Source organism: Bombus bifarius, unplaced genomic scaffold (genome assembly GCF_011952205.1).
Source record: "Bombus bifarius isolate JDL3187 unplaced genomic scaffold, Bbif_JDL3187 scf7180000009471, whole genome shotgun sequence".
Classification (NCBI taxonomy): domain Eukaryota; kingdom Metazoa; phylum Arthropoda; class Insecta; order Hymenoptera; family Apidae; genus Bombus; species Bombus bifarius.
The window spans coordinates 87,754-98,325 of NW_022885141.1; the positions used below are offsets into that span (position 1 = coordinate 87,754).

General features: G+C 33.4%; 1 protein-coding gene across 2 annotated transcripts; it reads right to left on the reverse strand.

The window, feature by feature from the left end:
* Positions 1-1,426: 1,426 nt before the first annotated feature.
* On the reverse strand, positions 1,427-8,317 carry LOC117215235 (putative fatty acyl-CoA reductase CG5065). 2 transcript variants are annotated; one of them, XM_033461630.1, is made up of 8 exons: positions 8,202-8,317; positions 3,552-3,824; positions 3,132-3,448; positions 2,785-3,032; positions 2,388-2,571; positions 1,928-2,113; positions 1,580-1,834; positions 1,427-1,508 (listed from the first exon to the last, which is right to left on the reverse strand). In XM_033461630.1, the coding sequence occupies exons 2-8, from the start codon at positions 3,795-3,797 to the stop codon at positions 1,430-1,432; spliced, it is 1,515 nt and encodes a 504-aa protein (XP_033317521.1). In that variant the 5' UTR covers positions 3,798-3,824; positions 8,202-8,317; the 3' UTR covers positions 1,427-1,429. The 2 variants fall into 2 exon arrangements, with proteins under 2 accessions (XP_033317521.1, XP_033317520.1); XM_033461629.1 differs by having other exon boundaries at positions 3,552-3,836.
* Between the last annotated feature and the right edge of the window lie 2,255 nt (positions 8,318-10,572).

A 10,572-nucleotide genomic window follows, 5' to 3' on the forward strand; every position in this document is an offset into this window, starting at 1 on the left:
CACCCCTAGCTTTCCTCAGACACAGTATCGTCAGTAAAACTTCACTTATAGAATAGACCTTAGAATAGTCAACATATCTATATCGGTCTCTATCCTTATAAGCCGCGTACTTAATGTATTGTTGTAACTAAGTCTTACATAACGTGGTTGGAGTGAATTGTGATTTATGTTAATTCAGTGCGTGTTACATTGTGATTGCTGAATTCACAATAAAGGTTCATTAAAACAAAGTTAATAGTTGTGTTATGACTCAACTATATTTTATTTTCACCAACCAACCCTAAAAATTACGTGACAAGAGCATAGTTGTCTTCAAGCAGCGAGCTCTAGAAACGTCGATTTTTGACCGTTACGTTTTTCACACAAGAAGAGGCATACGTGATCATAGGCGCGAGCGGTGGCGTGACCCGAGCATAGTGGGGGTCGTCTTCCAAATGAGACAAAGGAATAATCGAAAGGCGATCGGTTCCTTCTGACGAGTCAAATGTGACACATCGACAAATCTGACGAGCAAACGAATTTATCTAGAGATATCGTAAAGTCGAGTCAACTTTATGTAATATATTCATCATATTATTATAAAATATATCATTTTATGTTAACCTGTTAATACAGTGTTACATTCATTAGACCACCTCTGTTGTCTTAACCGAAACAGGGGAACGATTATTTCGCGGCGTCGATTATTGTAGCGAGAATTTACGCCTCTCGCTAACGCGTTTTTCTAGCTACCGCGTCTCTCCGCGAACGGTCGTAACAATCACTGTATATTGCGATATTCACATACATACAAATGAAATGAAAACCAATATGATATTTAAATTTAACTTAAATAAAAAACTCCCTACTACTTATTATGTGAAATAATATTTTATCCAGCATGAATGTCACATCTAGTTTCTATTTCGTTGAATGTATCATATATTTTAACGCCGACTGGTCAAACAACTACGAGGTTCATGAGCAAACAACTTGAGAACCAAAGTGAGCCTTTAGAGCAAATGAAGCATTCTTAAAAAAGTTTTACTTTAGAACTATCTTATTTTAAAATATATTTATTTTCTATCATGATTGTTTATTGCTCAGTAGACTTTTCAATGATAAATTATTATCGTCAATGAATAACTATCTCGTAATTTTTGTTTGGTGAAGGATGATAGAGGATTTTGTCATTATAATGTTGTCCTTATAATGGAAAAACGTACATATTCAGTGAGCAGATGAATTGCTTACAGCTCTGAAGTCATGTGCGTATAAATAACTTCATTCTTATTACAATTTTATAGAAAAAATAAACAATGTCATAAATGGATTTATTAGAAAAGGAGACGAATGAAAAGACAAAATGGAAAGGATGATAAATCCCTTCTTCATAAAATTGTATTTATATTGTCTTTGGTTTAAAGATAAAAAAGTAACGTTCAAGTAGTCAGTATACAAAATATAACATTATCCATAACAAAATTATTATACTGGATATTTTGGTGATCTGATGTATCCAGTACAACCTGAAATAATTAAAAATATATGTATTTATATTAGTTCCTATTTTTTTATACGAAGATACTTTTATACGCACCTTGCTAATCGTTGTCGGGCTGTTGGCTGAAACTCTTGTTTTAGAATAAATTTCTTAATTCCCATCAGGTAAATTGCAACATACTTCTCCCAATCCATATCCCGTAAATCTAGTTTGACCATATCGCTGTCGTTCAACATTTTTACTTTCCTCGCTAAGTCGGAACAGTTATCTCTTTGGAAAGTCCATTCGTGCGTGGTGAAATATGTTACCGATGTGAACAGCTTATGACCATTTTTGAGAAGTTTCATCATTCTGAAATATCATTTTTAATTATTATTATAGATGAACACAAAGATTGTCCCAGAAAGATTGTCCTCGTGATTCAAGGATCGATAGAATACTCACATTGGTTTACTACCTCGGAGTCTTAAAAAGATATCTATGATGAAAGCAGGCAAGATATACGGGATTACACTCAGGACGTTGTAAATATATCTATTAGCTATCATTGGACAACCCGGGTACCATAGTGTATCGTTCAGTGGCGTTTCTCTGCTACACTTCAACACGAGCTGTTGCAACTGACCCCACCTTGACAATTGGAACATTTACATTATTACAATTATTGCAATTATGCTTAAAGCACAGTTCACTGTCATCTGTGTAGCTCGGGAAATATTATGTAATTTAGATAAATATTATGTTATGTCACTACTTTTTTAAATTGAAGTATTGAGAGAAAATGTGGACTTTTGTTTTCTACGTTTGTTTGCGAATTGTCTACACTACTTAAGTAAACTGATTGTTTTGGAATACTGTAACAATCGAATTACATGTGTTGAAAAAGATTCGTAATAAATTTTACTTAAAAGAGTTAGCGTTACTCGTGCAGTTGTAAACTTTAACTTCGTGACCACGTTGTTGCGTGACATGCCATGCAGTACATATTATCGTGTCAACTACGAAATCGACGGGCACTACATCTAATCTTGCATCTTTCCTACCCCGTATCGCTGTTGCACATCCTCTACTGACTAGCAGAAGGATACCTGGTAACATTAAATTGGTTTAGAAATTATTTGTGATTTTCGATTGGCAGAAATGTAACACTAAATAGATTGGACTAATAGATTGGAACTATAATAATGATGATTTAGTGGAAATCCTCTCATTTAGCTTCCCAAAAACCAACAGATTAACTCCACTTTCTAAAATGTGAGGAGTGTTGAACATTTATCATTAAAAAAGATTTATGAAAATACCTGTTATTGCAGAAATATTCTCTAGCCAACCAGGGCATGGTTCTTCCAAAGAGGCACCAATTATGCTTGGCCGCACTATCGCAACTGGCAGATCTTTACACTTGCTTGCTACAATCTGCTCTGCTAAATTCTTACTGAATGTGTATGTGTTTGGATAAGTTTTTAAAATCTTTTTTTCGATTTGGTTGATCGACGTTTTGTCGAATTTGCCACACATATCGATCACCTCTGAAGGGTTCAAGCTCGTGCTGAAAAGTCAATAATAAGTGAACATATTCTTCACACTATAATTACAAATATTATATTCGTAAACTATGGAACAACGTTTGTGCATAACGTATCCTTACGTATAAACTCTTTCCTCGATCTCATGTAGATTAGCATTACTAAAAGCTGTGCTAACGTGGACGAAGCTAATCGGATGCTTTAGTTCGCTCCAAAGCTCGATGACATGAGCGGTACCTTTCGTATTCACATTAACAGCCACGTGTAACGGCTCGTTGAATATCACAGTGGCCGCGGCGTGAAACACTATATTTACTTTCTCTAACAACAGATTTCTATCTTCTCGCGAAAGACCTAAATCTGACAGACTCACGTCTCCTTTGACGGGGTAAACTTTGCTCAAAACTGAGGGATGTTTCGCTTTAATGTTATCGTAAATCTGAAAACGAAAAAATACCAGCTCAGTTCCAGAAAAGAAATTTAATCAATTTGGCTCCTGACAAGCATAAATATTGAAAGAAACAAGAATAATATTTACGAACGGGATCATCTATGAGCTTCTTAAATCGTTGTTCTATCGTTTCATCCGTTTTTGGACGAAGTAATATAAAAATGGCAGCAATGCGAGGACACATGCGGATCAGTTTTTCCAGGAGACCTTTTCCAACGAAACCGGTTGTTCCAGTCAGAAGAATCCCACTACCGGCGTAGAACTCTTCGAGAGTATTCGTCTTATTCAACCCTTTATTGATCCCATTCTTATTCCTTTCTTTATTGATTGTATTCATGTTTCAGGATCTCCACACTTGTTGTCCCTATATTTGCCACTGATTTATCAAATAGTTAGTCGAAAAGTTTTTAAGATATTGTACAAAATTTGTTATAGTTGTAATCTTCAGCTTAAACAATCTTTTTTGTACTTTCCATCAGCTCATTTATTGTTTGTTTTATTTGTATATATGTGGATATTATCGTATACAGTGAGCGCTAATTTGTGTGAAAAATGTGCATGCTCCGTGAAAGACAGTGTTCGCCCACATATAGTAGCACTTCGAGAATACTTAATGCGTATGTGATTTTTCTGTGCGCCCATGGACGAGACGAACACGGCGTGCATGTTAAATCTGTATAAATATTGTTTATATATGCTGTTATTCATTAATTATGTATGAAGCAGGAGCATTCACATTTTCGATATGTCGATATAGATTTCAATAAGTAAACAGGTTTAATCTATTATCGATGGTTTTTCTTAGAAAACATCACTCAGAATGGGTTGCGATTTCGAATGTCACAATCTCCTTTGCTACGACGTCGCTACGAGGTAAGCTGACGCTCACGATTTGTTCGATTGAGGTCTCGCGCTCCACACGAGCCATAACGTGATACGTCTTAACTCGAGAATACCACGAGCCACAACTCTAGGCATATGGAATTAAAAATGAAATACTTAAAAGGAATAAAAGATACGACGCATATAAATACTTCAATATTACAATAAATTAATAAACATATACACAACTTTATTATTGAACAAAATTAAAATCTAAGAATATCGAAATAGATACAGGGAAGAATGAGACGTCCACTGACACGTACCCCCAATACGCAGCATAATAAGCAGATAATGGAAGATATGACGCTATGACCTTCTCATACAACATCAACAGCTACAAACAACTACCACGCGCCAAAAGATCAAGTACCGGCATCAGCAAGCTAACCACGTGTTCAGCAAAGTACGACCTATCATCAGCAGAAACTAATACTGTAAAAACAATGCAGCAACAAGGATTAGTAAAAAAAAAGGGAAACTTGAATAATACTTCCACGAAAACCATATCAGCTGCAATCCTAATATTTCTGGAAGGATACAAACAGAACCGAAGTATACAGCGCCCGCAGAAGTAATCACGTACCGAAACTCCGCGCTGTCATTGAATAATCACGTGACAATTATCCCATGATAGTCTTAGTATAAATAAGGCTAGTCACGTAAGGACAGGGCAGTTTAGTAAACATTTGTAAATAGGGCAGTTCACTTGAAATTTCGTCAAGGTACAGTTCAGTTAAAAAATTTGTAGAGAGTTCAGTCAGTTGAGTTCAGTTATTCCGTTCAGTTATAGAGTTCAGTCAAGTTAATTGAAATTTTGTCAAGAGTCAGTTAAAAATGTATCGAGAGTTAATATCAAGTTTAAAAGAAACAGCAGTCTTTGCGAAGCCGAGAATTGTTTTACTATATTCTTTGAGTTATGTCAGGAAGTACAACCGAGTAATTATTAATCGTCAACCATTAATGCAGCCAATTTTCCAACAACTACACTAACCTAGTACGATAGTCCGAGAGTGCGATTAATAACACATATAAGCAAGGTGAGAAATTAAACATTATAATATCTCCTTCTTCGGATTTCGGACTTGCACCGCATTTACTACTCGAATAAAATTATACATTGACTATTATTGTCAACAATCAAGAAGATACTGAGAGTGTTCATTTGTTCCAAGAAAACCTTAATTCTCTCCGTGCTAGTACTCCTGCACATAGCGGCTATGGCAGAATAGGAATTTTATTTATGAATTGTATTGATACGCTATTTAACGCTGTTTATACGGTTACATTAACGTATTAGAACATCGGGGATACTGCAGTTCGGAATCTGAGAGTAGTGCCGCTCTTTAGAAGGTTGCGACAAGATTTTGAAACCTTTCTATTCAGTCGTTCGCCTTATTTCAAAAATTAACGAACGAGAATCGAACTGATCGAAACAGTTTAACGACTATTTCTGGTGGTAGCAACTACTGTTTTGATTTTGATATAATTCGAGAAACCCCAGAATCGACATGTAGAATTACACATAACGGTTATGAACACCGAAGATCAAGACCAGACCGTAACATTGTATGCAGTAGAATGTTAATAGCGTTCACAATTCGTGATATCAACCGATCAGTTGCAACCTGACTGATCGCCAATTACTTGAGAATTCGCATCATATTGTGCACATATTTTATTAGCGTACGTGCACAATGTATTTCAATGTATCTTTCCTTTATTCAATGAATTCTGATTATAAGACTTTGGTATGAAACTAATAGTACTTTAGCTATCGAAACAAAACAAAATAAAAACTCGAAAGTGGTGTAAATGCAATAGAATTAACAAATATATATAGTGTTGGAAAAATCCACAATCACAGACGATGAATGTATTGATGTAATCAACTTGTTTCCCTGTGAGACAGCAAATGAAATGGTACTTTGAAATATGTATAATTTTATGTGCTAGACTAAGTTAACTGCGCAGTAGTAATACTTGTATGTAAACATGAGTTTGTGGAAGTATGTGTGTGCGCGGCGTCTCGAAAACAGATGAATGTAAACTGTTCAGTCGGATAACAGTCGGATATAGAAGAAAGTTCTGACACTCGTGCAAGTGTGTATCGATGAATATCTTTGAAATCGTTTATCAAATAAATATATAACTATTCTAATATAAATTCTAAGAGCAAATTTAGTGTTCCTATACCATTATTTCGGCTATTAAGATCCAAAATTCTCAACAGTAACGAAGAAGTGCCTGCTTATGATGAACCGCGCGTGGCACTAGAGAAGTGGACTCAATGACTCACAGTATAAAAAGAATGTAGTTCTTTGCAGTTAATTATGTCGAAAGAATTATGTGACTTAACAGGCAAGAAGATATGGAATCCATAGATATTTAAAGAAACTGTCAATCAATCTTAATCTGTATTTGAATAAATGAAATTTCGTATGAAAATGATTCCTCCATTATCCATTTACATTTTTCCATTTACTTATTTTTATTATTATTCCATTTTTATTATTCCGTTGACAGGTATATTTATACAGAAAGTGATAAATAAAATAAGGGAAGTGTATTTTATTAGGAAGTATATTTCAGTTTATTTGCGTATGTTTCAGTTTATTTTATTAAAAACAAGGGATCTGTACTATTTAACACGTTGACGGCCTCGAAACCTGTATTCGGGTGTCGCTTATTTGACTACTTGCGAAGGATCATTCTAGTTATTTGAAAAGATATTCCAGAGGAAATAATAAAACTATAGAATTATTATAAAAGTAATACGAAAATGGTTTATTACAAAAAAATATTTAGAATGTAAAACGTTAAAGCATTCTATACATAGCTGAGGTTAGTCGGGACAACTTGGACAATAAGTTGTTGTTTTCTTTAAATTCTTTGTGTCTTTGTTCGGTCCATTCGACGTCTTTTATTTGCATAACATAGTTTGCATGCGCGTCTAATGCTTCTTCCGGAATCAATTTTCCGAACGGCGATATTATGCTGACTCCGTCGAAGACAAGGATTTTTCGTATTTTCAGATAACCCTAATAACTTTACGGCTAATAACTCTCTAAATATTCTAATATTTATATCCTTCCTTGTTGCAATTTTGTAAACCGTCAAAGTGTTTACAACAGAAATTCCCAGAAGGAGTTGAACGCCAAGTTTTTTGTACCATTTGATTCCTTTTCTAATTTTGGTGGCATAAGAGACCATTTGGTCGGAATAATCTATACCACACTTTACTTCATTATATTCAACAACGGCTAGTGATTTTAATATTGAGAACAAACGAAACGAGAGATCATTCTTGAGACCACCGCTTGAGCGACTTGCATTACTAAAATATCCATGGGAGTACCTAGCAGAGAACGCTTGGTAGTGTGGCACGCATGGCCTAACGGAGATTTCCTTGAAAACACGCGTGACAGTCAACGTGTTAAAATGTAAAATAACTAAAATATTTCGCATGATTAATACAGTCTCCGCGGAGTGTATTTTCAACTTTCATAAACACGAGAATTCGAAGCAAGTCCTAACAGTAACTTGTGAAAAATTGTTCCTAAATTCAACTTTTTCCAGAAAATAGCCAAAGTTTCATGCAACTATCACATAAAGGCGAATGTTACGTTCATCTTTAGTGATTCGTTATAAATTATGCTATAACCACAATAATGAACCATTTTTACTGTGTAAAGTGTAGAATACAAAATAAATATTTAAGAATTCAAAAGCTTCATTTAAAGTATTGTAGTAATTAACGATCCGATGGTATTTTTTAAATATACAATATTGGTAATGATGATTAATAGTTAATAGAAAACACGATTGAATTGTAGTATCATAAGGAATTATCTGTTACCTGTTGCTATTTCCACTCTGTATTCTTTACCAAAGATCAAACAAAAATGCGTCTGCACGATAGTAGATCTTGAAACGTATGTCACAGTACTGTAATGATCACGATGTGGCACTACTCTGGACACTCGTACTTTTAAAAACGCCATCCTACTACTGAAACTGGATAATATTATGCATGATTCGATTAACATTTTTATCTTCAAAACCGAGGAAGAAATAATCTTCCATATAACTTTTAATATAATTTCCAAATTTTAGAGTTATAGACTTTTAGAATTTTAGAATTTTAGAATTTTAGAATTTTAGAATTTTAGAATTTTAGAATTTTAGAATTTTAGAATTTTAGAATTTTAGAATTTTAGAATTTTAGAATTTTAGAATTTTAGAATTTCACAATTTTACAATTTTACAATTTTAGAATTTAAGAATTTTAGAATTTTAGAATTTTAGAATTTTAGAATTTTAGAATTTTAGAATTTTAGAATTTTAGAATTTTAGAATTTTAGAATTTTAGAATTTTAGAATTTTAGAATTTTAGAATTTTAGAATTTTAGAATTTTAGAATTTTAGAATTTCAGAATTTTAGGAATTCAGAATTTTAGGAATTCAGAATTTTAGAATTTTAGGATTTCAGAATTTTAGGATTTCAGAATTTTGAGAATTTTACAATTTTACAATTTTACGATTTTATGATTAGTATTTCACATAACTTTTCATTGATTAACATAAAGGCAAATAGTTGAATTGCACATTCCATCTCATATTACGAACGATCCATTCTGCTAAAGTTAGAGAATACCAATTAGAATTATGGTCGAACGCCGTTCAGTAAGAAACTTTTAGCAAATAAAAAATATGTACATATCCTTTCAAGTCTCCGAAATAATATAAAAAAATGGTTCGATACCAGCTCCTGTTGTGAAAATATTAATATCTAACTAATGCTGAAAGTGTATGTGTGACATATATTCGCGCAATTAATGCTTCGTAGAATAAAATGTATTTAAAGCACAATCTCATCGTGATGTAAGAAAATCCAAAGCACAATACTACTGATACTAATTATTAGCGTGGATTTTGTATCAAGTTAGAAAACGCTTAATAATAGCCCCGCAATATGAGCATTATTGAAAATATATAAATAAAATAAATAAAAATATAAATGAAGGTAGTGATATTTCGATACCGCTATATTGAATTTCGTCATGAAATTATTTAAAGAAGGCTTTCCTAGAAAAATGAAAAAGTATTTTAAGTAGAATACTCATCAATCAGGTAAATTCAATGTCATGATAGTTGCAAGCCATAATGGTATCAAAAGGAAACTTTATTATCAGGAAAAGGTCGCGAATAGTGGGACTCAGATTTTGATAAAACTTGAGACTAGAAGAGCGGCGCAAAATACTAAACACGTATCCTGTTTTAGTTGCCGTAACCCAAGTTTATGAGGTATAATCACCCTGTAAAGTTCAACTCCTAAAAGATTGTATGGGATACAGTTAAAGTAGACAAATATTTGCGAATAAAAGTTTCAGTATATTGAACGAGAATATTACAGTTAATAAGAAATTTTCAAAAGTGTTTAAGGAGATTACGTCAGTCATGTCTATTTGAAAAATACGGCATCAATGCACATGACAAAAAAGTTACATTTTTTGTCAAAGATGCTACTATACATTATACATATATATATATATATGATTTCCTAACTAGTTAATGTTAATATCTTTTTTATATTCCGACGTGTCGTTTTTTTTTATTACGACGGCAGACATTAGCGTCGCCAGTGATCAACGCTACAACCACCTTAATAGATGACTCGACAATAGTAGTGACCATCAATGCTATAATTCGAGAATGTTTAGTGAAACTAATAAGCATTACGATTTTTACACATCGATTTCTCTTAAAATTTATATATTACATGCATTTCTAATTTTATTGTGTGCGAAGTTCAGTGATGTCGAATTTGAAGAACCAGGTGCTGCATGAGAAGCGGGTCTGTATTCTGTTAGCAATAATACACACGTTTCATTGGAAAATTGGTCAACTAGTCGACTATGACGTGAATCGTGAGCAATCGTGTATGGAACAGATAGAGTTTACGCCTTTGCTTTAACTTTGTACAGATTGCCATGAAATTGTAAACGTAAAAACAGCAAATATAATGCACGTGTCATTGATGCCGGCACATAATTCCATTTTTGATTAATTTTTTCGAGTTATAGCATGTAGTCTTTTTGCAAGCCCAAATTGCGCCACTTGTTGATTGAGGTATTATTTTCTTTACACTTACTCTCGGCACACCCTGCACGATATGCATATGTACTAAATATTACGCAATATTTTAATAAATTTCATGAATGATGAAT